The 27225-nt window shown below is 57.6% G+C and overlaps 1 protein-coding gene across 3 annotated transcripts in view; it reads right to left on the bottom strand.

The window, feature by feature from the left end:
- Dnah17 (dynein axonemal heavy chain 17) overlaps window positions 1-23062 on the bottom strand; it is a 96668-nt gene extending 73606 nt beyond the window's left edge. For all 3 annotated transcript variants that reach the window (XM_069992869.1, XM_069992872.1, XM_069992871.1), the window contains exons 1-19: window positions 22988-23062; window positions 21660-22025; window positions 20369-20562; window positions 19177-19369; window positions 18973-19072; window positions 18739-18824; window positions 18424-18549; window positions 17425-17577; window positions 15982-16068; window positions 14635-14802; window positions 14177-14293; window positions 9342-9607; window positions 8852-9047; window positions 7230-7376; window positions 6090-6198; window positions 5154-5257; window positions 4252-4392; window positions 3460-3603; window positions 343-525 (exon numbers count right to left, since the gene is read on the bottom strand). In XM_069992869.1, the coding sequence (XP_069848970.1) occupies window positions 343-525; window positions 3460-3603; window positions 4252-4392; window positions 5154-5257; window positions 6090-6198; window positions 7230-7376; window positions 8852-9047; window positions 9342-9607; window positions 14177-14293; window positions 14635-14802; window positions 15982-16068; window positions 17425-17577; window positions 18424-18549; window positions 18739-18824; window positions 18973-19072; window positions 19177-19369; window positions 20369-20562; window positions 21660-22004 (2859 nt within the window). In that variant the 5' untranslated portion in view covers window positions 22005-22025; window positions 22988-23062. The remainder of the gene's footprint in view (window positions 1-342; window positions 526-3459; window positions 3604-4251; window positions 4393-5153; window positions 5258-6089; window positions 6199-7229; window positions 7377-8851; window positions 9048-9341; window positions 9608-14176; window positions 14294-14634; window positions 14803-15981; window positions 16069-17424; window positions 17578-18423; window positions 18550-18738; window positions 18825-18972; window positions 19073-19176; window positions 19370-20368; window positions 20563-21659; window positions 22026-22987) is intronic.
- Window positions 23063-27225: the final 4163 nt, after the last annotated feature.

The raw sequence follows: 27225 nt of genomic DNA, 5'->3' as shown, positions 1-27225 counted from the left end.
GCACAGCTGGTACAAGCAAAAAGAGAGCCACGGGCTCATGTGACTGAGAATTCCCAAGTGAGGTGTGCATGTGTATCACGCATGCGCGTGCACGCATGTGCATGCACATGGATACATGTGTGCTTTGCTTTTGTTTTGTGTTGGTACTGCAGCTTGAACTCAGAGGAGGGGAAGGGGGAAGGAGGGGGAGAGAGGAGGGAAGGGCCTTGCAGTCCTGGTGACCCAATGGGAGAGCGGCAGTCAGAGGCAGCCTCGGGTGGTTGCTCGCACAAAGGTTAGGCGCTAGCTCTGGGCTAGAAAAGCCGCTGGTGCCCCATGGGAGGCCTCAGGGCCACCACTGACCTTGTAGCTTATCCTGCCCTTGGCCAGGCGGGGAATGAGCCTGGCCACATTGTAGATGTCGTTGACCAGGCCCTCGATCAGCGACAGGAAGCCCTCGTCCAGGCCCATCTCCAGCGAGGGGTTGAAGGTCAGCCCCTCCTCGTCCAGCTCCATGCGGACCTCAAACAGCGGGGCGATATTTTCCTGAAAGGAATCGTCCTGGGGTCAGGGAATCGGCCTCCACAGCGCAGCGCTCAGCACCCGGGCTGCTCACTCCGGACTGTCCATCCGGCTGGCCACACCAGACACCCACGAGGGTGCAGCTGTCTCCAGGGGACCTGAATCATACAGTGAGCACCCTTGGGCCCTGGGCCCAGAGCCGGCGGTGGGCCAGGCCAGGCCAGGCCAGGCCAGAGGAAGGCAGGGTGTGGGAGGGAGGTGAGCACACGGTTCAAAGCCCTGCGCGAGCAATGGCTGCACAATCCCGGACGAGTCGCCTGGCTCCCAGTTCCCACAAAGCTACAACGCAGCCCCTAGCTTTACAGGACAGAAGCGCTGGCTGTTCCTCCTGTCTGGATTGCCATCAGGATGAATGAATGAGTGAACCAATCACACCTGCAGTGGGTATGGAAACAGACAAACGCTCACATCCCTCGCAGACCCACTGCCGGATGCTGGGTGCCAGGCCGCAGCTCTGACTGCTTCCACAAGATTGCAGCGATGCGGTGGGTATGAGGCCCAGGCCTGAGGAGCTGGGCCGGGGTTAAGCCATAGGGCCCTTCCCGCCACACCACTGAGCCCCTCCCACCCCCCCAGCAGCCTGGCCCATACCACGACCTCCAACCTCCCCTAGGCCCCAAGTCCCTCTGTGGGCCCTGGCCCAGTGAGCTCCCCAGGCCTGGGGCGGGCTGCCAGTGGGAGCCTGCGATGCCCTCCGAGAACTGCAGGGCCAGGACTTGGGAACTGCGGAAGGCACTTCGTTTTCAGGGTGGGCATCATCATGGTTTTGGTGGTGACCCCTGACCCCCCCACCGCCATCGGTGACCCCTTGCCATGCTGGGAGCCCCTTGGTGAACCGTCCCCCCCACGCCATGGTGGGGACCATTTTCCACTAAGTTTGGGGGCTGGGATTGGTCACTGCCACGGCTTAAAGGCGCTTCCCACATGTGTGGCGGTGGCCCCCAGCAGGAGGCTCCACCCGCTCACTTCGAAGCAGGCCTTTGGGGGCAACTCCCCTCCTTCCTAACCCCCCACCTTCCGGCCCACCCAGCACAGAGACCCACCACATGAGGGGCCCTGCCGCCACACACTTCCCACATCCACCCTGAGATAAACCTCTTCCGTGTGTCAGTGACCTACTCTGTGCTGGTCAGTTTGGGCTTTTTGCCCTTGCTGGGGTTATGAACTCAGAGCCGATGCTTGCTTGTCTTTCTTGCTCACAGCATGTGCTCTAGCACTTGAGTTATGCCTCCAGACTGACTTCTTGCTGTTTTTTTTGGAGATAGAATATTGTAGATTTTTCTGTCTGGGCTGGTTTTGAACCATGATCCTCCAGATCTCAATTTCCTGACTATCCATGCTGGCCGGGAGCCACTTGGCCTGGTGTGGTTGTGACTTGGCTATAGCAGTGGAGCATGGGCCGAGATCACCGCGGAGATCAGACACAGCTCACCTGCCTCCCACATTCCTAGGAGCCCCCTTCCTATTTGTGGGCTGCTTCCATCTCACCTTACCGGCAGTACTTGGGATCATTTAGGAACCTTTGTAATAAAGAGAACATGGGGATCAGATACCAGTGGCTCATGCCTGTAATCCCAGTTCACTCAAGAGGCGGTTTGAAGTCAACTTGGATAGGAAGGTGTGTGAGATGCCTATCTCCAATAAACTACCCCCCCCCAAATAAAAGCCAGAAGCGGGACTCTGGTTTAAGTGACAAAGTGCTAGCCTTAGCAGAGAAAGCTCAGGGACAGCGCCCAGGCCCTGAGTTCAAGCCCCAGGTCTCACATGCACAGGAACATGGTAGGGAATGGGCCATCACCTTGGCAAACTCTAGTGAATGTCTCTGTGGAGTTCACCTATACGTCCTCCTGATTACCCTATCTAATGCTCCTGGTGAGCCCGGCAGCCGGGCGGGGGCTGCTGGCTGGAGCGGCTGGCAGGATGCCGCTCTGCCATCCTGTGCACCAGGGACCGCGGTACTGCTTTTCTCCCCTCAGCAGCAGGGCGGGCTCGCTGGGCCTTCAACAGCGGATTGGCGCTGTGGCAAATCCAAGGAGACCTGCTGTCCTGCAGGCCAGGGGCTGAGAAGGCAAGGCTTTCTGTTTTCAAACCTGGACAAGTCAGGCGCTGGTGGATCACGCCTGTCATCCGGCCTCTCAGGAGGCTGAGATCTAAGGATCATAGTTCAAAGCCAGCCCAGGCAGGCAGGAAAGTCTGTGAGACTCTTACCTCCAATGAACCACCAGAAAGGGGTGGAAGTGGTGCTGTGACTCAAGTGGTAGAGCGCTAGCCTTGAGCTGAAGAGCTGAGGGACAGCGCCCAGGCCCAGAGCTCAAGCCCCACGACTGGCACACCCCCGCCCCCCAGCCCCACCAATAAAACAAAAACAAAACCCTGGACATCTTGGTCACTCCAGGCAGAACTGACAGGTCTTTTTACCTGTAAAGTGATGGTAGCCTGCTCCTCCATCAACAAGCTCCACGGCATAGCTAGGAGCAGTGGCTCACACCTGTAATCCTAACTGAGCGGAGGAATGCAGTTCTAGGTCAGCCTGGGCAGAAAAGTGTGCATAACTCCCTTTTCTCCACCAGGAGCTGCGTGTGGGGGCCCAGGCCCTCCACCTCACTTCAAGACATGATGGGGAGCTTAACTTAGGGGGATTGCAGTGCAGGAGGTGAGGCCCTGTCCCAAAACGCACCAGTGCCAAAAAAGGGCCAGAGGTGTGGCTCATCAGTACAACACCTGTGCAGCAAGCATGGGTCCAAATGGTCGAGTCCAACACAGCTCTTGCCACACACACACACACACACACACACACACACACACACACACACACACACATACACACACACACACACACACACACACATACACACACACACACACACACACACACACACCCCTCTGCCGACGACTTACATCCATCACCATGTTGTCCGTTAGGTAGTTTAGAGATTTGCGGATGAAATGGTCAAACTCATCTAAGACCAGGTTGTCGACGTAGCTGACGTAGTCCTTCCAGGACTGGCTTGTGGCGTCTGCTTTGAACAGCTCCAAGTTCTCCTGCGCACGGAGGCTGGAGGTTGGCCAGGGGAGCCCCCGTCTACCCTCCTCCTCTTTCCTCGGTCTGTCTCAGGACGCTCTGGACCCCCAACCTCATCCTCCCCCCCAAGGTCTGCTCTGAGCTCCCGGGATGTGCCCACCGGCTCCCATGGCAGGGCAGGGGGGGGGGGAAACGCAGGTAAGAAGATCCGGTGTCCTGGTATGGGCATGCCACTTGCCTATACCAGCTTTGTGCAGGCAGAAAAGGGCTCTGAACCCCTGAGACCAGAGGGGAGGCCCCAACCCCCAACAAGAGGAGCCAGGCTCTGAAACATGGCAGGGGGTGGGTGTGGGTGTGGGGGGTAAACATGGCAGGGGGTGGGTGTGGGTGTGGGGGGGTAAACATGGCAGGGGGTGGGTGTGGGGGGGGTAAACATGGCAGGGGGTGGGTGTGGGGGGTAAACATGGCAGGGTGTGGGGGTGGGGGGTAAACATGGCAGGGGGTGGGTGTGGGGGGTAAACATGGCAGGGGGTGGGGGTGGGGGTAAACTGTGTTCGGATGCGTAAACTGCGTTGGTGGCAGATCACGGGCTTCGCCCGTGGCGCTCCTCACTGGTGTGAGACCCCGTCCTCTATGGCCAGCTCCCAAGGATCCCACCTGCTCCTCACCGCAAGCATGGCTTGGATCTTGATGCCCGCCTCTTTGACGGCCGTGTAGCGCTTGTTGAGGTTGATGACCCTTCCATCCAGGTCCAGCAGGGCCGCCTCCTTGTTGTCCTTTCTTTCAAACAGGGGGTTGGCTGACCAGTCCTGGCAGGGCACGGCAGGAGTGGGGACACTTTGGAGGCCATGCTGGCTCTTGCTCTTGGGTGGGCGCCCTCCTCCCTTCAGGCCTTGGCCTGGAGCTGAGTTGTCTGTGCCCTGAGCGCACCCAGGCCCCAAGTCATCCCAGCTTCACCTCCTGAGGAAGCGTGGGAGGGGATGGAGATCCCACTCCTTGGAAACTGCCTCCCCACCCCAAACGGTGCCAGGCCTCAGTGCTCAACCTGTAATCCTAGCTACGCAGGAGGCCGGGATGTGAGGATCAAGGTTGGAAACAAATTCAAGAGACTCACATCTCCAACCAAACTGTAAAAAGCCAGATATGAAGGTGCCAGCCTTGAGCAAAAAGCTACAGGAGATGGTGTGAATTAGGGCTGCTGACCGGCTGTGGGAGAACAGTCCCCCTCCCCACAGTGCTCCGGAAGGAGCTGGAGGTGAAGAATTGTCTTGTTTTTGTGCTCTCCCAGAGGGCTGAGCCTCAGCCAGTCTCCTTCCGCCCCTCCTTCCGGGCCCTGGCGTAGAGGGGCACAGGCTGGACTCTTGCACATACATCTATGAGCTCAGGTGAATGGAGTGGAACGAATTCCAGAGTGACTGGGCTCTTTCTGCCTCGGGACCCCCCATGACGCCATTGTACTGGCCCAGGGCGTTAGGGGATGGGGTCCCTCGGCCTCCTGTTATGGGCCATGGACCTCTCCCCGGCTCCATCTGGCTTCCCGGAAGCCCTGCCCTGTCTGCGGCATGCTCACCCTCATGGCCTGGATGATTCCTTCTACGTTCTGCTTGGCCCTTTGCATCCTGGTCTCCAAGTTGTGTAGAATTTCCCGCATCTCTTGAATATACTGGAACACACCTGAAACAGAAGCATCAAGGACTTTTCCTTAAGGACACTGGCAGGGCAGAGACTCTTCTTGGGCTAGCTGAGTGTTCATGACCTGGGTCGGCCTAGAAAGTACAGTTCCTGCTCTACAGTGTGAAGAGACGTCTCCACTCCGTCCTCATGGGCCCTCACGGAATGCTAGAGAGGCTAGAGGTTTTGTGCCCGGGGCTGCGGGGCCTGGGGGCAGCGGGAGAAGGCCATGGGGCACAGGGGGAAGGCAGGAGCTCTTACACAGAGACCCTGATGGGGTCACATGACAAGATCACTTGGTCCCACCTTCTCTTTGAGACTGAGGGGCCGGCCGCACCAGGAGGCTGAAAGGTGGCCAGTGACACACAAAAGGCCTCACAGGGAAGGGAGCCACAGTGGGGTGCTCCTCGGGGCTTTGGGGAGGCCCAGGCCTTTTCCTGTCTGGTGTTGGGTGGAGGGAGATTTGTGTGCCCCACTTCCTCCCACTTTTCCAGCGCCCACCCGGAGCCAGCGGAGACTAGCGCTTGCTTTGTGGCCTTCCTGTGCACGTTCGGTTAGGAAGCAAGCAAGGCCGGGCCTCCCGTGAGACCAGACTGGAAATGTGGGCTGCTGCTGGGGTGGGGGTGGGGGGTCTTTGCCCAATGCTGGTCGTGCCATGGAGGACAGGACCTTCTGGTCTGGACAAGCAGAGGCAGTGTCCTCTGGCTTTAGACAGAATGCCAACACAGTTTAAAGCTTCTGGGCCTAGCCGTCAGCAGCAGTGACCCCTCCAGGGGACCTGAGGCGGGGTACTGGGCACCCTGGGGACCCCACCCCGGGCTGAATGCCCTCACACCTTCACCATTCCAGAACAGGGTGGTTTCGGCACTCGACAATTTCACATCAATTTCTTCCAGTTCTGACTTGATCAGTGGAAACTCCACACTCATCACCGTAGTCTTTATCTGCACAACCAAGGCCACAGGGTTAAGGTTTTGTCCCCGGTCCATTACGGTTGCTAGGTCGGTCTGCTTTCCATCGCTGCCAGCAAACACGCTGGGAGGTCCACTTCAAGGAGGAGAGGTTTATTTTGGCTCAGATTGGAGGGTTCAGTCCAGGGCTGGCCCAGCTGCTTGGGGGGACGTGAGGTGAGGTGGAGAGTCACGGCGACAGGAGCGTGTGGCAAAGGAAGCTGCTTATCTTAGGGTGGCCAGAAAGAGAGAGGAAGGAAGGGGTCAGGGTAAGGAGGCCCCCTTCAAGGACACACCCCCAAACACCTAACTTCCTCTCGCTAGGCCACACCTCCCACCCCCAGCACCTAGCCTTTGGGTAGGTTTAAGGTGCCAACCACCACACTGCCATTGCCCTGAGCTGGCTAAGTTCTGTGAGCCGGAGTTGCCTGAAAGGAAGCTGGGTGCATGAGGGTCCACCAGACTCTGGCTTTGGGGGGCACTGGGTTCCCCTTGCCAGGAAGGAGGAGCTCTAAGAGGGACTATCCCCAAGGCTTATCCATCGCAGTGACTCATTTCTACCAGCTTCTTTGAGATTCTGCGTCAGGTCCTCGAGCCACAGAGGCTGAGGATGGATGGCCGCCACCTCTGGGCATGTCATGTGCAGCCTCACCTGCACGTGGTGGGGTGCGCAGCCTCACCTGCACATGGTGGGGGGCGCAGCCTCACCTGTACATGGTGGGGGGCGCTGCTGGGCATTGGTGATCTTTGCCCGGACTTCAGGAAGTGCTTGCTGCCTCCTGCCACTCACGTGGAATGGCTTTACTATCATCCAAAATATACAGACCGTGGGGCATTGCCCGAGGGCAGCGGGAACATGCTTCCTGTCCCTGGCCCTCGCTGTCGCCACTGGTTTTCTCTCGCATGGATGATGAAGAGTGGTTGGAACTAATCTGGGTGTTCAGCTCCACTGCTGTGTTGTTTGGCGTGGAGACCTTACCTTACTGTGGCTGGGTGAAACCCATCCGGGAACACGCGGTACTCACCTCGTTATACCAGCCCACAATGAGCTCCAGGTTGCCCACGAACTTCCGGAAGGTTTCGTTGTCTGCAAACAGACTCTCGGCGCTAACCGGAATGTCTTTCTGCTGCTGGAAGTTCAAGTACTTGACTTCCCTCAGGACTGCCACCAACTAAATGGGAAATGAAGATCAAGGACTGTGAGGAGAGGTAGGGCTGGGGGCGGGACACTGCCCTGTGGCCGTTCCCAGGCCGTGTGGCCGGAGGTTCACTGTCCTCACCCTGCCCATCTATCTGAAATGAAAACCACGGACATGGGCACCATCCTGGGGGGAGGTCATCGCCGTGTCTCATCTCTGCCCTCTTCCCCTGACCCCAGGCTGTGTAGGAAAGGACCTCGCCGGGGTCCCCTGGGATCTGGTCTTCCCTGTCCCTCTCCCCCCGCCCCCCCACCATGTGCTCTTACACTGCTTCTTTCCCCTAAGCCATTTCCATTGTCAGCAAGGTCCCAGGGACCTCCATCATGTCACATGACCTTCCCACAGGCCACACCCACCTCCTGAGCACGGGAGCTCCTCAAAAGCACATAGTCAGTGCTCAGTAAATACTTGCAGCATGTAGTGGAAAGCCAGGCCCCTGGCTTCCCTGGCTTCCTGGAACTCCCTCCTGCCCAGACAGACAAGTCTCGAGCCGTGTGCGGCTCAGCCCCTCTCCTGCTTCAGCCTTCCCTGACATCAAGGTCCAGCCCTGTGCCCACTGCTGCCCCCACCAGTCGTCATCTCCGGCTTGCCCACACTGGCCAACCACACTATATCAGGGGCTCAGAGGACCCCTCAGTTGGGCCCCAGAAGGCCCAAAGCGGAATGAGACACAGGCCTTGGCCTCCCACCTCCATTTTATGTCTCTGAGCCGTTCCTTGGCAGCCGCCAGGAATCACAAAGGACAGGACTGTGGATTTCATCATATGACAAGAGCCAAAAATAACATTCATATTGCGCCCGCGCCCCACCTAGCCATCCAAGGATGCGTGGGTGGTCCACACGGCTGCCTGTTTAATATTCTCACCCCTGCCCCCGAGTTCTCCCTCTGTTTAAACCTAAAGCTCATGTCTGTACCCCAAAAATGAGCTACAGTGCTCATTCCTCTTCCTATAGTGCACAGTGTTGTGTGCTGTCTCCTTCCTGAGTGTATTGTAGTGAGGAGCCTGGCCTGATGTGTGGGACCCATAGCTGGACTGGAATTTGGGTGATAAGCCCATCTTTCTAGGTCCTGTAGAGGCCTGCTTTCCTTTCCTCCCTCCCTCCCTCCCTCCCTCCCTCCTTCTCTCCCTCCCTCCCTCCCTCCCTCCCTCCTTCTCTCCCTCCCTTCCTTCCTTCCTTCTGCCTTCCTGCCTTCTTTTTCTTGTTGGGCTGGGTTTGGAAACCAGGACCTTGCACACAGCATGCAATCACTCCATCACCAAGCTACAACTCAAGCCCTGAAGCTGTTTTTGAGGATGCTATATCTACTGGCATCCCTAAGACACGGAGCTACAAGCAGCCTGGACACACACACACACACACAGTGAACACGCTGTGGCAGGACACGTTTGCCTGCAGCCTTGGTGGGCCCGGGGCTTCTCCCCCTCCCCGAGTGGCTGGGAACCCACCGCCTTGCTGAAGTTGACTTGGATGAGGCCCGTGGCGGCGTCGCGCTGTATCAGCGGCTGGCCCAGGTTGAAGTGGCAGTCCTGGTCCACCCCCTCCACCCACCGCTGGTAGATCTTCTCTCGGTAGTTGCGCAGTAGCTCCATCATCTCCTCGTACTTCTTGTAGGTCAGCTTGGCCTCCACACTGGACATGACCCTGGATATGATCGAGGGGATGGGGTGGTGTAAGTGGGGCACCGGGCTGAACCCTGACTGCTCCTCAGTGCCCTTGAAGGCACGTCGGGGAGGCACAGCCTGTTCTGTTCCTTCCAGGCTGACCGGATGAATATGAAAATAGAGCCCCAATTCCTGGATCTGTGAGCGGCAGCCCCCAAAACCCCGGGAGTGGCCCTTGCAGAGCCTGGGCTGTGGGGCAGGGCTCGGGTGGGCGGGGCTTGGGCGGGGCAGGCCTGCCCACTCTCTCCCAGCCGGGACCTCCCGGCACGCTTACGGGTGCTCAATGTGCTTCAGGTGTTTCATGGACACCTCCAGCCTCTCCTGCAGCTCCAGGCTCCATTTGAGCTGCCCGGCCACGGGAGGCATGTTTTTGTGGATGGGGGGGATCTTGTTGTTGGCCGACGCGGCCATCTGGGCGTCATAGAGGAGCTTGGCGTTGTCCAGCTCCCCGTCAAACATCTCCAGCATGGTGGAGTACCTGGGAACCACCTCGACGAGGATCAGAGGCCGCTCCAGGAGGCCACCGCACATGTACAGGAGCTGCAGGCACAGGAGGAGGCAAGCCTGAGGCCTCTGCCTGCCCTGTCCCCGCTTGCCACAAAACAAGCAGGGGCTGAGCACCAGGGCCAAGAAGACGAGGAAGCTGCGGGAACCCGGCCCTGCGTGGCGGGTGGCGAAATGGCCGCTCTGGGACTCCCAAGCTGCTGCATTTCAGGGCCCCAAGCACCTGCTGAAAGCCAGTCCAGGGGCCTCGAGAATTTATCCCTAGTCCAGGAGGAGCTGCAAGAGGCCACTTAAGAGATGTTTCTACTTGGGCTGGGAAGGTGGCTCAGTGGTAAACACTTGCCTTGCATGCCTGAGGCCCTGGGTTCGATTCCTCAGCACCACATAAGCAGAAAAAAAAAGCCGGAAGTGGCGCTGTGGCTCAAGTGGTAGAGCACTAGCCTTGAGCTGAAGAGCTGAGGGACAGCACCCAGGCCCAGAGTTCAGGCCCCACAACCGGACCCCCCCCCAAAAAAAAAGATGTTTCTACTAATGCCTGTAAATTGACTAAAAGACCCCCTGCTAAGTCTGTGCCCTTCAACCTCTGACCTCTGACCTCCGACCTGAGCTATTTTCTGCTGCAGTCCCTTTGCAAAGGGCTCATCCTGTTTGCAGGAGGAAAACTCCCAACAAGTGTCAGTGCGGAGGTAAGCTGCCCCTCACAAGGGTCTCCTTCTTGTCCTTTTGAAGGAAACAGCCCAGAACTCAGGAGATCACACGGACTCCTGTCCAGTCACCAGGTAAGAAATTCTCCTGGACCTCCTCTAGGATGAAGATTGGGGTCAAGGTCAACCAAGCCACAGTCCTGTGATCTGAGACTGTTTCAGCTCTGCACACTTTCCTCACCCCGCCCCCAATGCCCCTATTTAACCTGAGGCCAATGCTCGAGAAGATGCACTGGGGTGCTGTCTTCCCATGCCGGCCGCGTCTCTGCCCTTCACCACGTCTCTCTCTTTGTTTGGCATATGGAGGTGAGTGGTGGCTAGTCCTAACTTGAGACTCCTGGACTCTGGGCCTGGGGTCTGAAAACCCGGTTTCAGGATGAAGATGTGGATCAGAAAGAACCCAACAGTCAGAAAGTACAGTTAGGCGGTGGAAAAGGCTGCTTGTCCACAACCAAGGCTGACAGGAAAGCTTGGAGCTCCACAGGCAAGAGGAGCCATTGCTGACAGATTTGCCTTGCTCTGGAAAAGCAATGGGGGCAGAGAAGGCAAAGCAAGGGGATCTTATGATGTAAGCGAGGGGGAAGGAGTAGGATGCTGGCTAGAGCCGTCTTCCTCTCTGCCTGCTTCCTGCCTTCCATGAGACAGGCAACTCCTCCTTAACACATCTTCCTGCCGGGAAATTCCACCTGACCTCTGCCCCACAGCGATGGGGCTGATCAAACAGGGATGAAAGCCTCTGAAAGCTGGAGCTGGACCAGAGCAATGGGAAAACTGGCCAAACAGCACTGAGATTGACCACCACGGTCATCCGACCAGCAGGTCAGAGTCAGGCCAGACCAATTCTTTTCCCCTCAGTCCTTCCCCCCTTTATTTGTACTGGTCCTGGGAACTGAACCTAGGTCTGGGTACTATCCCTAAGTGTTTTTGCTGAAGGCTGGCACGCCTCCACTTGAGCCACAGCTACACATCTGGCTTTTCTGGTGTCTCATGGACTTTCCTGCCTGGGCTGGCTTTGAACCGTGGTCCTCAGATTCAGCCTCCTGAGTTGCTAGGATGACAGGTGTGAGCCGCTGGTGCCAGGCTTCACTTTGCCTTTTCACTAAGGCCCAGCCACTGGGCTTCCACATTAAAGGAGTGAACTCGCTCAGACCCTCTGCCTCCCAGAGGCTTTGTTCACAGCCCAAGGGGGCTGTGTGCCAGTGTTCCTCTGCTAGCACCACTTCAGTGCCACAGCTAAAGCCCGAAGCTCCTAGGGTACATAGGGCTGGGTCCTGCCACACACACAGCCTCCGGGCTGGGGAGGCCAGGGCCACACAAGGACACTAGTGCTCAGAAGACTAGGGAGGGATGAGCCAAGAAAGAAACCAAGAGGAAAAATCAGCTGGCATGGGAAGACGGGAAAGGGCAGGGAGATGCTTCCATGCAGGGAAGAGGAGGGATCAAAGGAAGAGGAGGGGGAGGGGGAGGAAGAGGAAGGACAGGGAGGAAGAGGAAAAGGAGAGGAGATGAGAGCAAAAGAAAGAGGAGAGGAGAAGGGAGAAGAGAAGGAGGTGGAAAGAGAGGAGAGGGAGGAGGAGGAAGAGGAGAGGAGGAGAAGGAAGAGAAGGAAGAGGAGAGGAGGAGGAGGAAGAGGAGGAGAAGGAAGAGGAGGGAGGAGAAGAGAGGAGGAGGGAGGAGGAGGAAGAGGAGAGGAGGAGAAGGAAGAGGAGAGATGGAGAAGGAGGAGGAGGAAGAGGAGGAAGAGGAGGAAGAGGAGGAGAAGGAAGAGGAGGGAGGAGGAGGAGAGGAGGAGGGAGGAGGAAGCAGGAGGAGAGGAAGGGAGAGGAGGAGGAGGGGGAAGAGGAAAAGGAGAAGAGAGGAGAGGGGAAGGAGGAAGAGGAAGAGGAGAGGAGGAGGAAAAGGAGGAGGCCTCTGGCAGGAGATGGCCAGAGGAGAGGCCCCCAGGGAATGGTGACAAGGTTCTGTGCTCGGCCACCCGAGCCAGGCTCCTGGCCCTCCCAGGCCATCTGTGCCGGTCCTTGTGAAATCCATGAGTTAGCAAAGGGCTGCAGCTGAGCTGAGCAGGAAGCTTGCCAGACACCTGACCTGAGGGGACACCAGACCCGCCCCTCCTGACCCGGCCCTTCCCCAGGCCTCTGCTGGTCCTCTCCAGTTCCAGGAGAACGAGAACCCTGCTTGATTCCGAGCCCTAACTCCTGTCTTTCTCCACCCAGTGGCCCCACCTGCTCCTTGGACGGTGACCTCACTCTCTGGGTTGGGGTGGGGGTGGACCCCAGCCTCTGCCCCACACAAGAGACCCCAGACTTGCCACCATCCAGATATAGCCTGCTTTACGGTGGGCTAATGCGCACTGCCCAAGGATTGTTCCTAAGCCACAGTGGGGAGGTGATGCATTCATTTGCATTCATTGATATTTTGCATAGAGCACAGACTGACTGGCCCAAGGCTTAACTGATTATTATATTGCCACAAAGGCTGTGTGTGTGTGTGTGTGTGTGTGTGTGTGTGTGTGTGTGTGTGTGTGTTTAAGGAATGTCTCAAAAGCAAAAGAACATCCTGGTGTTTGCTTGAGATCTTTGTGCTGAGAGCAGGGAGAGTCCTGGGTCCCCAGCTCAGCCAAAGAATGCCCAGCCCAGAGGGCTCACTTCCACCTCGGGTGCCCAGGCCACCCTTCACTCCCTTGCTGGTCACGGGATCCCCTCCCGCTGCTGTGGGCTGAGACTGGCCCAGCCAGAAAAATTTGCCAGACTCCACATCTCCAAAATAACCAGCCCAAAGCAGGGCTGGAAATATGGATCAAGCGGTAGAGCACCAGCCTATGCAGGACTGAGGTCCTGAGGTCAAATTCTAGTACCACCAAAAAAAGAAAAAAAAGGGTAAAAAAGAAAGAGGGGCTAGGAAGGTGGCTGAGTGGCCGAGTGCTGGTCTAGCATGCATGAAGCCCTGGGTTCAATTCTTCAGTACCACATACACAGAAAAAGATGGAAGTGACACTGTGGCTCAAGTGGTAGAGCGCCAGTCTTGAGCAAAAGAAGCTCAGGGGCAGCGCCCAGGCTTTTCCAGCAAAGCTCAGACTCCTGACTTGGGACTGCAGGTGTCCCAGGGTGGCTGCGGGAGAGCAGCCCGGCATCCCCCCTGCCACGGTGCCTGCGACCCCTCCGTCAGTCCACACTCCTCCTGGAGTCACCTTGGTTCCAGGAAGGACAGAGAGATGACAGCATCTTTCCAAGAAGGGACAGAAACTGTCCCCAAGGGAAGCGGGCAGAGCCCCTATAGGCCGGACCGTGGGCCAGACAATGACTTCTTGTGAGCATATTGCACCTCCACACCATATAACAGCTTCCCAGGAGTGCCCTAGTGATGACCAACCAGGCCCTGCCTTACTTACCTGTGACCCGACGGTTATGCCTACCTTTAGTCTCTGCCCAATTCTCCCTCTAGTTAAACCTAAACAAGCTGGTCTGGGCCTGGAAGATGGGCTGGATTGCAGAAATGTACATCTTCCTGCGGTGTGTCCTGGAACAAGGCTCTGTTCTCTGCCTCCACCTCTACTCGCCTCTTTATTTGGTGTACTGGTGTGAGAGGTGTAATCTGAGCCCTGAAACCCCAGGAGCCGGGACCCTGGCCTAGACTTGGGTTCCACCATGACCGCTGGGTCACTTCATTTCTCCTAGGCACAGGAGACAGGAACCAGAAGAAAGCAAAGGAACGCAACACCCTGCTCCCGAGTCTCGGGAACAGGCCACCGTGAGCTGGCTTTCCTCCCTTTCGCTGAGGTCCTGAGGCTGCTTCGGCCCAGGCACTGGGAGGCAGGTGGGCACCCGGGGCTCAGTTCCCCATCTCTGCCCCTAACATTATTCTGGGCGGGTGGTCTGTCCGCTGACCCTCGGTGCTAGCTTACCTTGGCAGAAGATTCGATGGAGTTGCAGTCATCGAAGGCTTGGCAGAAGATTGTGGCCAGCCTCCTATCCAGATCTTGAATCTTGGTCTCAAAATCGGCGTAATCATTGTCAAAACTCTTAAAAGTAAATGAAATGTAGTCAGCAAGTCAGGCAGGGCTGTGGTCACCCGTAACGCCCCCTGCTGGACGGGGACACTGGCAGCCCCGTGAACGCCAGGGCTGTGAGGTAGCTGGGTGGAGGACAGCTCACCCTCCATTCAAGAGGCTGGAGGGAGATCTCCAGCACCACCAGACAAAGACAGAAAAGCAACTTCTAAGAGAATGCTTGCACGGCCCCAGGCCCCTCCTGTGCAGTTCCCCTGATAACAGGTTAAGGTGCTGGGAGCCAGGTGTTCCCCACTTCCCGCTGGTTGGCCCTCTCCTCGGCTGGGCTCATCAGCCCTCGACTGTGGCCTCACCGAGTCTCCGGGATCCAGGGGATCGTATTTGCACTCGGCAAAAACCTTCACCAGCTCAAAGACCTCGTCATAAATCTGGGTCACCATGTTTCCCAGGATGTTGCCCCGAACACCACCCAGTTCGATCTTCTCCAGCTTCAGAAACTCAATGGCAGTTTTATAAAGTTCCTAGAGGGACGGGGAAAGAAGAATAGACAAAAACAATATGCTCAGCCAGGTGCTGGTGGCTCATGCCTGTAATCTTAGCTACTGAGGAGGCTGAGATCTGAGGATCATGGTTCAAAGTCAGCCCCAGCAGGAAACTCCATGGGACTCTTATCTGGACTCTTATCTCCAATAAACCACTCAGAAAACCAGAAGTGGTGCTGAGGTTCAAGTGGTAGAGCGCTAGCCTTGAGCTGAAGAGCTGAGGAACAGCATGCAGGCCCAGAGTTCAAGCCCCATGACTGACCAAAACACAAAGGAGTCGGGGCTCTATTTGCATATTCTTCCGGTCAGCCTGGAAGAACAGAACAGGCTGACCATTTCCCCACCCCCAAAGTCTCCTCTTTCCAGAAACTTCATCCCAATTCAGCGTCTATGATTATGTAGGAGTCAATAGCTACTTGACCATGACCTTCTGAATCCCTGGGCTGGGAGCCTTTGGATGCTGATTTAAATCCGGGAGCTCTGGTGGCCTACCGTTGCCCCTAAGCTCACAAGTGCAGACAAGGCCCAGCTACAATGCCAGGAAAATCAGAGGCTAAAGCGTTATTTGTCCCCACTGTAATGATCTAAGTCATGGGCACACAGGCTTTTTGTTGTTGTCGTTGTTGTTGTTGATCCTGGGGCTTGAACTCAGGGCCTGTGTGCTGTCTCTGAGATTTTCTGCTCAAGGCTGGCACTATACCACTTGAGCCACAGCTCCACTTGCAGCTTTTTGGTGGTTAAGTGGAGACGAGTGTCATGGACTTTCCTGCCCCAGCTATCTTCAAATCATGGCTCAGATCTCAGCCTCCTGAGTATGTAGGATTACAGGTGTGAGGCATGGGTGCCTGGCTACTCTCATTATTTTGGGGATTGGGTTTCTTTCCTGGGCTATCCTGGATAGAATCCTCCCATATATACCTTCCGCTGTAGCTGGGACAGACACACATCGCCACACCCAGGTTTTATTCTGTTGAGATGGAGCTCTCACTAACATTTGGGTGAGGGGGGGAGAGGTTCCCTTGAACCTCCATCCTCACCATCTCAGCCTCCTGACAATGTAGGATTGCAGGCATGGGGCACTGCACTCAGCTCCCAAGAGGTGATTCTAGAGGAGCAGTCTGAGAAGTAGAGGGGACGATGAACAAGTTTGGGCTTTACCTCAATGGTCTGGACGCGGTGGAAGAAGGAATTCATTCTGGAAAACGCGAGGGAAGAAGGGAACTCCCATGGCACAGGAGGTTTGTTCTTTTGGTGGGGGGGAGGGGCGGGGAGACAGAAAGATAGGGAGGGAGAGGGAGAGAGGAAAAAAGAAAGAGGGAGAGAGAGAGATTGTATTATGCTCACTTTGGACATCTACCAGTCTGTCCAGGTGTTTGTTGTCTTTTTCCCTCCACCAGGGCCCTGTGGAGCTCTGTGGAGTTCTGTGGGGGCTCTGTGGGACTCTGTGGGGGCTCTGTGGGGCTCTGTGGGGCTCTGTGGGGCTCTGTGGGGGCCCTGTGGGGGCTCTGTGGGGCTCTGTGGGGGCTCTGTGGGGCTCTGTGGGGCTCTGTGGGGGCTCTGTGGGGGCTCTGTGGGGCTCTGTGGGGCTCTGTGGGGCTCTATGGGGCTCTGAGGGGTTCTGTGGGGTTCTGTGGGGATTCTGTGGAGCTCTGTGGGGCTCTGTGGGGCTCTGTGGGGGCTCTGTGGGGCTCTGTGGGGGCTCTGTGGGGCTCTGTGGGGGCTCTGTGGAGTTCTGTGGGGCTCTGTGGGGGCTCTGTGGGGCTCTGTGGGACTCTGTGGGGCTCTGTGGGGCTCTGTGGGGCTCTGTGGGGCTCTGTGGGGGCTCTGTGGGGGCTCTGTGGGGCTCTGTGGGGCTCTGTGGGGCTCTGTGGAGTTCTGTGGGGGCTCTGTGGGGGCTCTGTGGGGCTCTGTGGGGGCTCTGTGGGGGCTCTGTGGGGCTCTGTGGGGCTCTGTGGGGCTCTGTGGGGCTCTGAGGGGTTCTGTGGGGCTCTGTGGGGCTCTGAGGAGTTCTGTGGGGCTCTGTGGGGCTCTGTGGGACTCTGTGGGGCTCTGTGGGGGCCCTGTGGGGCTCTGTGGGGCTCTGTGGGGCTCTGTGGGGCTCTGTGGGGCTCTGAGGGGTTCTGTGGGGCTCTGTGGGGCTCTGTGGGGCTCTGTGGGGTTCTGTGGGGCTCTGTGGGACTCTGTGGGGCTCTGTGGGGCTCTGTGGGGGCTCTGTGGGGCTCTGTGGGGCTCTGTGGGACTTTGTGGGGCTCTGTGGGGCTCTGTGCTCTGTGGGGCTCTGTGGGGCTCTGTGGGGCTCTGAGGGGTTCTGTGGGGCTCTGTGGGGCTCTGTGGGGTTCTGTGGGGCTCTGTGGGACTCTGTGGGGCTCTGTGGGGCTCTGTGGGGGCTCTGTGGGGCTCTGAGGGGTTCTGTGGGGCTCTGTGGGGCTCTGTGGGGCTCTGAGGGGTTCTGTGGGGCTCTGTGGGGTTCTGTGGGGCTCTGTGGGGGCTCTGTGGGGGCTCTGTGGGGGCCCTGTGGGGGCCCTGTGGGGGCTCTGTGGGGCTCTGTGGGGCTCTGAGGGGTTCTGTGGGGCTCTGTGGGGTTCTGTGGGTCAGAAGTACCTTGAAGAAGAGCTTCATGTTGGCGCAGCAGAAGTCATAGATGCGGAAGAGCTCCTTCAGGACATTCACAGACAGGGAGATGCCGTTCAGGATCTCCTCTATCTCCCCCTGCAGGCCTTTTAGCACCTCGTCCGGGCTCAGGAAGCTGCGTGTCTGGATGAAAGAGAAGGTGAACGAACATCCTAAGCTGTTCCCTGACACCCGGCGCCCTAAGTGTGAGGAGGCAAGGCCCCTGGGGACCCGGCGTCTGAGTCCTGGGCCGCAGGATCTCCCTCGAGCCCACGGCCAGTCTGGATCCCATTTGGAGCGCTGAGCAGCCCACCCTAGGCCCCTCACCCTATTCCTGGCTGCAGCAGAAACAGATTTTGGACCCTGGAGGGGCCCTCGGGAGGGGAGCCCTGTGCAGAGTGCACCACGCCCTTCTGCTTCTGCCGGTGGCATGTTTTTATTTTTCTGTCATAGGGCTTGAACTCTGGCCCTGGGCACTGTCTTTCGAGCTTTCCTGCCCAAGGCTTGTACTCTACTGCTTTGAGCCACAGTGTTACTTCTGGTTTTCTGGTGTTAATCGGAGGTAAGAGTCTCATGGACTTTTCACCCAGGCTAGCTTCAACCATGACCCTCCTGATAGCTAGGATTACAGGCGTGAGCCACAGCACCTAGCACAAGTGCGGCTTTGATGTAGAAAGATGGCCCAGGTGGGCCCGGGCTCTGTGCTGCCAGCCACTAGGCTGTGAGAGGAGGGAAGGCTGTGTGCAGCAGGAGGTGGCTGGCTGCGGGACTGGCCCAACCCCACAGGTGCTTGGCTAAGTCCCGGGACTCCCAGGGAACCTCCTCCTCTGTCCCCCCTTTCCTTTCCTCCTCCTTCCATAGAGGCTGGTTGGGCAGGCCTTGTTAGTACTCCAGCAAGCTGCTGGGAGGGCTGGACCTGTGCTTGGGGCCCCTGCTTTGTGGGTGTGGAGCTGGGGGGTGGGTCAATGGGGGAGGGGCAGGCGGCGTCACCATGTCGATGAGCTGGTTGCAGAACTCCTGCAGGATGACGATGACTCTCGAGGGCGTGTTGTAGTGCTCGGAGGTGGCCCAGATGAAGCAGATGGTGTTCAGCACCTTGGCGATGTAGGTCGGGAGCTGGGGGGGGGGGGGGGGGAGGGAGGAGGCGGGGCTTTGGTCCAAGGTCCCTGTCCTTCTGCTCCCCCATGGCTAGCGCTGGACCTCTGGGACCTGGTGTGACAGCCAGGAGGCCTGCAGTCCCCGGGATCCCTCGTGAACACCCCCCCTCCCCTCCCCCTCCCCTTGCGCGGCCCCCCTGCAGCGCACCACGGTGAAGTCGGCCTGCTCCATCTCCTCTAGCGAGATGCGGAGGGGCTTCAGGTAGAGAACAATGTCGTTGGCTTCCTTCAGCCCTGCATGTGACAAGAGTTGGCACCAGTCAGAGAGCCACGTGCGCCTGGACCCCACCCCACCGCTCCACGACACCGTGGGGAGAGGGCTGGGCAGGGCAGGGTGGGGCGGTCACCCCAGGGCTGGCCACGGCCCCTCCAGGGAGCTCACCTTCCGTGACGTTCATGTACACGCTCTGCAGGGCCGGCCAGTAGCAGCTTTTGGCTTTTTCCAGGATCTCAACGATCTTGTTCACTTTGGGTCTGTTTAGCTGAGGAGAGAAGGCGGCTTCCTGCTCAACTCTCAAGGCTCTTGCTAAGGACGCTCGCTGGCTTGCATCCAGGCTGGGGGGGGGTACTGGGGGGTGCGGCCCACCTGCTCGTGGATGCACTGCAGGTTCATCAGGCGGGCGTCCCAGAAGTCGAACTCCACCCGGGGCAGAGGGTGCAGCCCATCCAGCAGGGCCTGGGCCGAGTCCTTGCTCATGACGTCTCGGATCTGGTGCGACCAGTCAATGATGATGGTCTCGATGGCGTGCAGAAGAGAATTGTCCAGGGACGAAGGGATCCTGCCAGGGACCAGGGCGGGGCCAGGCTGTCTTGGTCAACTGCTCCTGGGTGTCCCAAGAGGGGTCCCCCCTGTCCCTTCCCCAGCAGCCTGGTGCCAATGCCCAAGCCGTGGGCAGCAGGGCCGTGCCAGTCCTGGCGATCCTGGCTTGTTGCAGTGGGCTGGGGGAGGGGATTTCCAACCTCCTCAGGTAGTGAGAAACCAAGGGCGGGGCGGGGAAGGGGAGGATTCCAAAATAAACTTTAGGACCGGTCCTCCCACCCATTCTGACGGAGGCCATCACGTGCCAGTGTGGCAGGCTTCCTGCTCCGTGGAGGGAGCGTGGGAGGCTGGGGCTGCCCCCAGACCTGTGTGCAGGGACGCACGGCAATGGTTCTGAGGGTCCGTGTAACAGCGGCGGGACGGGTGCCCTGGGGCGTCCCAGAGGCCCGTGGGCGTCTCAAGACCCCTGGAAGGCCGCAGCGTCCACCTCACTCACACGCGCTCTGTGGCATGGTGACTGTGCTCACTCAAGACAGCGGGGTGGGCCCCCTCCTGGAGTAGGAGCTAGGATTCCAGGGGGTCTCACACCTCTCCTTTCCTACCCTGTCTGTCTATCCCAGATTCAGAACCTCCAACAACACCCTGTGCATTCAAGCATTTCCTTTCTTTTGTCATTTGTGGGGCTTGAATTCTAGGCCTGGGCTCTGTTCCTCAGTTCGTCAGCTCGAGGCCAGTGCTTTACCACTTGAGCCACAGCGCCACTTCAGGTTTTTTGGTGGTTCATTGGAGATAAGAGTCTCACGGACTTTCCTGCCCGGGCTGGCTTTGAACCATGATCCTCAGATCTCAGCCTCCTGAGTAGCTGGATGACAGTCGTGAACCACCAGCGCCCAGCTCAAGCATTTCATTAGCTCCAGAGCACAAGGCCAGCGAGACGCTCTCTCTCTCTCGCCATCACTGGTGGTCAGAGCTCAGGGACTTCCCCGGCCCCCGGACAGCAGGAGGCGGGCATGCCTACCTCTCCATGGACTCCAGCGTGCCATCCAGGCTCCCCAGGTGCTCCGGGGTGGGCAGCAGCGTTTTCCCCTTGATCTTCCCCCCCATCACAAACATCTCATTCTTTAGCTTGTGGACCTGCTTGACGATGTCCTCCGAGACCACCTGGGGCCAGCCCTCCATGTTCTCTTTCTGGTTTAGCAGAGCGTAGAGGATCTACGAGGAGACACACAGCTGCATGGCCGCGGGGCCTTCTCCACACCCAAGGCCGCAATGAACAAACCCGGGTGCCCGCCCCACGCCCTCACTCCTGGGGGGCTACAGGTGGAGGTAAGGTCTCCACGGAGGCCGTCCAGGGTCGGTGAGGCCAGTAGAGTGGCCCTAACCGAGCTGGATTTATGTCCACAAGAGAAGAGGAGGTTAAGTTAGGTGCTGGATGACTGACTCACATGGGTCTTGTGGGTCTCTGGAGTCAGAGATCCAGAAGACAGTGGTTCAAAGCCAGCCTAGGCAGCAAGGTCTACAAGACCTCCTCTCCAAAATAATCAGCAAAAGGCTGGAAGTAGCGACATGGCTCAGGTGACAGAGCTCCAACCAAGAGCACAAAGCTGGGCGAAAATATGAGCCACTGGGTTCAAGACCCAGAACCAGACACACACACACACACACACACACACACACACACACACACACACACACACACACACACACACACACACACACACACACACACACACACACACACACACACACACGCGCGCGCGCGCGCGCGCGCGCTCCTACAAGCCAAGGAGAGAGGCCTCGGATAAAAGCTCCCACACCTGACCACAGACTTCAGCCTCCAGAGGGGGAGAGACTCTCGTGTCTGTGTGAAGCCCGGGGGTGGCGTCGTGCGTGGCAGTGAGCTGGCCGAGCCGGCTGAGCACCATGTTGTGACTGAGAAACCCTCCCCGCATCGCCTTGCTCTGCGCCCCGTGGCCCCCAGGCTCCATTTGTTTCTTTTCCTTTGGATGTGTTCGGACAGGGTCCCAGGTGCTCCTCCTACAGTGCTCAGGACCATAGCACGTTTTGGGGGCTCTAAGTGCCCCCCTGCTCAACATCAGAGGAGCTGGGACACAGTGGAGGGGAAAACGCCACTCCTTCACCCTCTGCCTGGTCCCTCCCCAGCCCCAGGGGCCCCCCTTGCTTGCTAGGTTCAGCAGATCCCAGCCAGCACCTGGGCCTCCCCAGAAGGCCGGGCTGCGGCCTTTCCATCCAGCTTCCAGCTGAGGCTGCTGAGCCCGACCGCACAGCTGCCAGTCCCCAACCCGCACCTCCTCCACCACGGCGATCAACTGCTCCACGGGCGCCGGGCTGAGGTCGCCGTACAGGAGGTTGGTCTTGTAGTTCTCCTTGTTGATGTTCTCCCGGGACGTCTTGAGGAAGTAGACGCCTTTGGACTTGAGCGTCTCCGGGAAGCCCAGGCTGGGTATGATGATGCCGGCGGGGTTGAGCGTCAGCAGCAGCAGCGGGATGTCCTGCTTGTCGAAGAATTCCATGAACAAGGCCAAGTTCTCCTCGGCCCCAACCAGTTTGCTCCATTTGTCTGGCTTGAACTTGAGCAGCATGGATGCGATTGTCTCCAGGTACTGGATTCTGACGTCGGTCATGAACGCCATCCCGACGTCTCCTCAGGGAATCTGTCCCCACCAAGCAAGGGGACAAGGTTTGTGGTGAACGCGTTGTGCTTGGCTGAGGATGGACTGGTGACAGAAGAGAGGCAAGGGGCCGGGCATGCGCACTCTGGCCAGACACTTTTCCCTGCTTGTGTTAGTTGTGACCATAAATTAACAGGCTGGAACAAAGGGAAGAGATGGCAACCACTGCCAGGCAGCGTGGAGATGAAGGGTGGGAGGAGGCAAAAGGAGAGAACAGAGGAGCAGGTGAAAGGGTTCAGGTAACAGGAGAGGCCGGGTGTGGTGGTTCCATCTGCCGTCCTAGCCACTTGGGAGGCAGAGGAGGAGGTTCAGATTATAGTTCAAGGCCAGCCTGGACAAATCGTACATGAGAACCTCATCTCAACCAATAAAAGCTGGGCAAGGTAGCACATGCCTGTTTTCCAAGCTACACAGAAAGGGTAAATAGGAGGATTGTAGTTCCAGCTGCCTGGGCCTAAACAAGAGATCTAAATAACTAAAGTGAAAAGGACAGGAGGAATATCAGCAAGAACGCATCAGAAACTTCCTTCCTAAGCCTTGTTGTGTATATCTGAGGGGCCCCAGCCCCTCCCCCCCATTTCTCTTCCTCTCAGTCAGATGCACTCATCTCAACTTCCTGCCCTGCCATTTTCTAGGGTGCTATCAGTGATGTGGTGTCTTGTGCTATGTTTCTGGAGGGGGGTCCCTGCACCAGGCCCCTAGGTAGGGGCTCACCCATGAGAAGCCAGTGGGTGGAAGCAGGGCTTGTTCAGGTGCAGCTGAAGTGGGGGTATCAGGGAGCCAGAAGGGGGCTTGGCCACCACGCTGGCCCAGACCCCTGACCAGCTCAAAGTGGGGAGCGTGGTCTGGGGCCTACCAGGGCCGGCTCCCCTCCGGTCCCAGCCCCCTCCTCCCCCCAACCATGTCTCCTGCCCACCGCACCACTCAGGGTTGGGGTTGCTCACAAGCTCCACACAAATTCCTGCTCTGGTCACGATTGGGGTTAGCTCTCTCCCAAGAAAGGGAAGAAAATGGCTCCCAACCTTGGAGGGCTCCAACTGCCACAGAACTTCTGGAAGCTCCTTCAGGGTTCTGAGACTCCTAGAACTTTCTCCTTGGGCCCCAAGTAGCCAGTGGTATGTACCATCTGGTGGCAGGCCAAAGGTAGTGTGCTAGACCCAGCATGCTTTGTGCCAAAGCCAGTTCTGGGCTAACACATGACCATATTGACCCACAGATGGACTGACCCATTCTGTCATGCTGGTCACCTCCCAGCGCCGCTGCACTGGGGCCACCTTACAGCTCCTGATTTGTTTTTTCCAGAAGAAGGCACAGGAAAACCATAGCAGTCATCATAAATGTCAATGCTGGAACATTGTAGTTAGTGATGTGGCTAAGTATTTGGCATTCGTGTAAACTGTCATGAGCCCCACCCCGGCCCACCCCTTTCCTTATCCTTCTGCGCCTCTGAGCTTCCGGGCCCGGCTGCTCTGTGCCACTCTCTCTCAGTGCTTTTGCTCTGTCATCTGGAGTCAGGCAAGGATGTGCGCTTGCACCTCTGCTCCTCATCATTGTGTTAGCGTTGCTAGCTGAGAAAATGCTCAAAGAAAGAAAAGCAAGGAGAATTGAAATTGGAAACAAAGTAGAGCTCGCCATGGTGGCTCGTGTCTGCAATCCTTGCTACCCAGGAGGCTGAGATCTGAGGATCGCAGTTCAAAGCTAGCCTGGACAGGAAAGTCCACGAGACTCTTCTCTCCAATTAATCACAAAAAAGTCAGAAGTGGTGCTGTAGCTCAAGGGGTAGAGTGCTAACCTTGAGTAAAAGGAGCTTAGGGACAGTGCCTAGGCCCAGAGTCCAAGACCCAAGACCAGCAAAAAAATAAAAATAAATAAATACATAAATAACTATATATATATATATATATATATATATATATCTTAAAAAAGAAGTAGATCTCTACTCATGATGGCATGATCTGGTGCATAGAAAATCCTAAGAAACCTGCAAAACTATTGTGAAATAGCTAAGGAAAACATCCAGCAAGTTTGCAGGATATAAGAGCTTACCTAGGTTGTCCTCAAAGTCCTGGGCTCAAGTGGTCCTCCTGCCTCAGCCTCCCAAGTAGCTGGAACTACGGGTGTGTGCCACCATGCCTAGGTAGGATACAAGATCAATATAGAAAATATCCAGTGCAGTTCTCTACCCTGGCAATGCACCACCGGATGGATTCAGAAAGCATTCTCCCTCTGGTTTTCACACGTGTTGCCAGGGAGGGCAAATACAGTCATAATATATAAATATGGAACCAGGTAACTCGAGGGTATGGATAGGTTGGGACAGATAGGGAAGAACGACAGAAGAGCAACGTTGATCAAGATGCACTGTACTCATGAACTGTCCTGTTGAATTGAAACCCCTTTGTACAATTGACTAAAGATGAGGCAGGAGAGTCCACCAGGCTCTTATCTTCAATTAATCATACACACACAAAGTTGGAAGTGGATCTGTGCTCAAGCGGTAGAGTACTAGCTGTAGGGGGGGGGCGTGGAGGGGGGAATGACCCTGGAAGGAAATGTAGCCTTCCTGCTGCTTGACACCTCTGCTCACACTCTATTGGCTTATGCCTGGTCACATGGTAACAGCTAGCTGCACAGGAGGCTGGGAAATGTAGTTTTTACTTGGCAGACACATGGTTGCATATCTGTGATTCGGTGAAGAGTTGTCATTTCTACCACACCACCTGGACCCATCCTCTGAGCACAAGGCTACCACTTGAAGGTCTCAATGTTCCAGATCCAATATGTTTCCCTCCCTCCCCAACCCCCACACTTGGCTGTCCTCCAGGGTTCCCAGGCTTACTTACAGACCCTCCAGCTGCTCAGGTGTCCAGCCTATAGCTTCTGTCTCTCTAAAGATAAAATGTAGATGGGGCTGGGAAGGTGGCTCAGTAGCAGAGCGCTTGCCTTGCATGCATGAGGCCCTGGGTTCCATTCCTCAGCACCACATACACAGAAAAAGCCAGAAGTGGCCCTGTGGCTCAAGTGGTAGAGTGCTAGTCTTGAGCAAAAGAAGGTCAGGGACAGCGCCCAGGCCCTGAGTTCAAGCCCCAGGACTGACAAAAGAAAAAAAAAAAGATAAAATGCAGATACTCTCAATGGACCCTGTGTGGCCTATCCCGCGTTCCCCTGCCTTGTGCCCACACCTGCCCTGTGCCCACACCTGCCCTGTGCCCACACCTGCCCCGTGCCCACACCTGCCCTGTCCTCTGGCCACATGCCTTCTTTGAACCCCACCATAGAGCCCTGCCATCTGGTCTAGAATCCTACACACACACACTCACATGCACGCACACACACATGTGAATGCACACACACACACACACACCTAACAGCTGCGGTGCCACCCCCAGGACAGCGGCAGCTGTGCCCTGCTCCCTGCAGCCACCTCTAAGCTTGCGTAACACCCACCACAGCTGCAACCAGTCCGGCCCACAACTGGCGCCCGCTGCCCCCTCCTCCCTCCGTCGCCCAACCCTCTGATGAGCACGGCCAATCTAGGATCTGGCACTGGCTCCCCTACGGCAGGCTGGCAGCACATGCCCCCAAGTGGTCAAAGGTCTCGCTGTAAGGAGATGTGCAAACCCCAGGGGAGCCTGGTACTTCTGGAAACGTGGCCCTGGGGTCTGCTTCCCTTGGGGCCCCATCCCTGTGCCCAGGGACAGCAAGAGAAACACAAGGCCAGGGTTAACGGCTCTGACTTCTGCCCACGCCACCCTTCCCAGGGGACGCTCCGTTCAGGAGCCCGAGGCACCGAGGCTGGGCGCGTGGCAGGAAGATGGTGGGTCTGGAAGGGAGGCAGTGGATTTGACGCCCAGGCCCTCCGGTCTCCATGCCGGGACTCAGCCGGACATCAACTCCTGACGCTAAGGAGCAGATCACCTCCCCATGAACCGCACCCTGCCTGCAGGCACAGAAGGTCCCTGCACAGAAATGCCTGTTGTGAGGAAGAGGCCAGAGAGGAAGAGACGTGTGCAGAGCTGAGCCCTGAGCCCTTGAACAGGAGGAAGGATGGGGCAGGAGCCGGGCGGCTCTCAGCCCGAGCCAGTAGTAGTAGCAGCAGCCAGAACTCATCCACCCAGTTCCCCCCCTCTCCTCCCCTGCCCCCCCTGCTGGCCACAGACATGTAGAAGGGGGGCAGTGTCTACACAGGACAGCTGCACTAGCCCCCCACCTGTGTCCACTCCTTCCCTCCCTGCAGAACTCCCTCTATGGAAGGCTAGTTCCATAAACCACATTACTGGAGATTGCAGGACAACTTCCCCCGCTGGGGATGTCTGCAGCCTGCGGCGGCGGCTGAGCCATCTGGGTCTTGTCTGGCTGGCTCCCTGCATCTTCCCTGTCTGTGTGGGCATGTGTCCTCATGCACACGAGCCAAAGCCGCCGCCCCCCCCCCTCCCCGCAATGGGTCCCAGAGCCACCCAGAGGGACAGTAAGCTGGTGTCTGTTTGCATCTTTGAAATGGCCAGTCTCCCTAGAGCAGCAAGATTCCTATGGATCTCCAGGATGACCGCTCACATGGAAAAGAAGCCCCCCCACCACCCTGGGTAAGGCCCCAGGCCCCTGAGCATGCCCCACCGCCCCGCAAACCCCACAGCTCCGCCTGCCCTCCTCAGCGGGGGAGTCACCCAAGAAACTTCCAGAGCTAATGGAAGCAGACGGTCAGAGTCAAGTGTGAAGAGCTCCCAGGGACAAGTTTGACTGCGCTGGGCTCCCAGGGGCGGGAAATCACTTAGAAGATGAAAGAGGATTCGACTCAGAGGCAAATGCCCTCCCGTGTGCAGCCAGCGCTTGCCACAGACTCTGAGGGACGCAGAGAACTCCGCACAGTTGTCACAAGTGCTGGATGGGGCTCCTTCGTGGTGGTCTCCCTGGGGTGCAGGCCGCGTGTGCTTGCAGCTGCTGCTGCTGCGGCAGAAGGGGGTGCCACCCCTGCACCCTCCACATCTGCCATCCACGTCACTGGCCTTGGCTCCTTCTGTCTCTGGGGATAAGGCTGGACTTTAAGAAACCAAGGTTTCTAGGCACCTGTGTCCCACACCCGTAATTCCCGCTACGCAGGAGACTGACATTCGAGGAGCTTAGGTCTAAGCCAGCAGGGGAAGGAAAGCCCGTGAGACTCTCATCTCCAGTTAGCCAGCAAAAA

The sequence above is a fragment of the Dipodomys merriami genome, unplaced genomic scaffold (assembly GCF_024711535.1).
Source record: "Dipodomys merriami isolate MVZ:Mamm:240054 unplaced genomic scaffold, mDipMer1.0.p SCAF_42, whole genome shotgun sequence".
NCBI lineage: Eukaryota > Metazoa > Chordata > Mammalia > Rodentia > Heteromyidae > Dipodomys > Dipodomys merriami.
The sequence above is the reverse complement of the archived record's forward strand: the minus strand, read 5'-3'. Positions and strand labels throughout refer to the sequence as shown.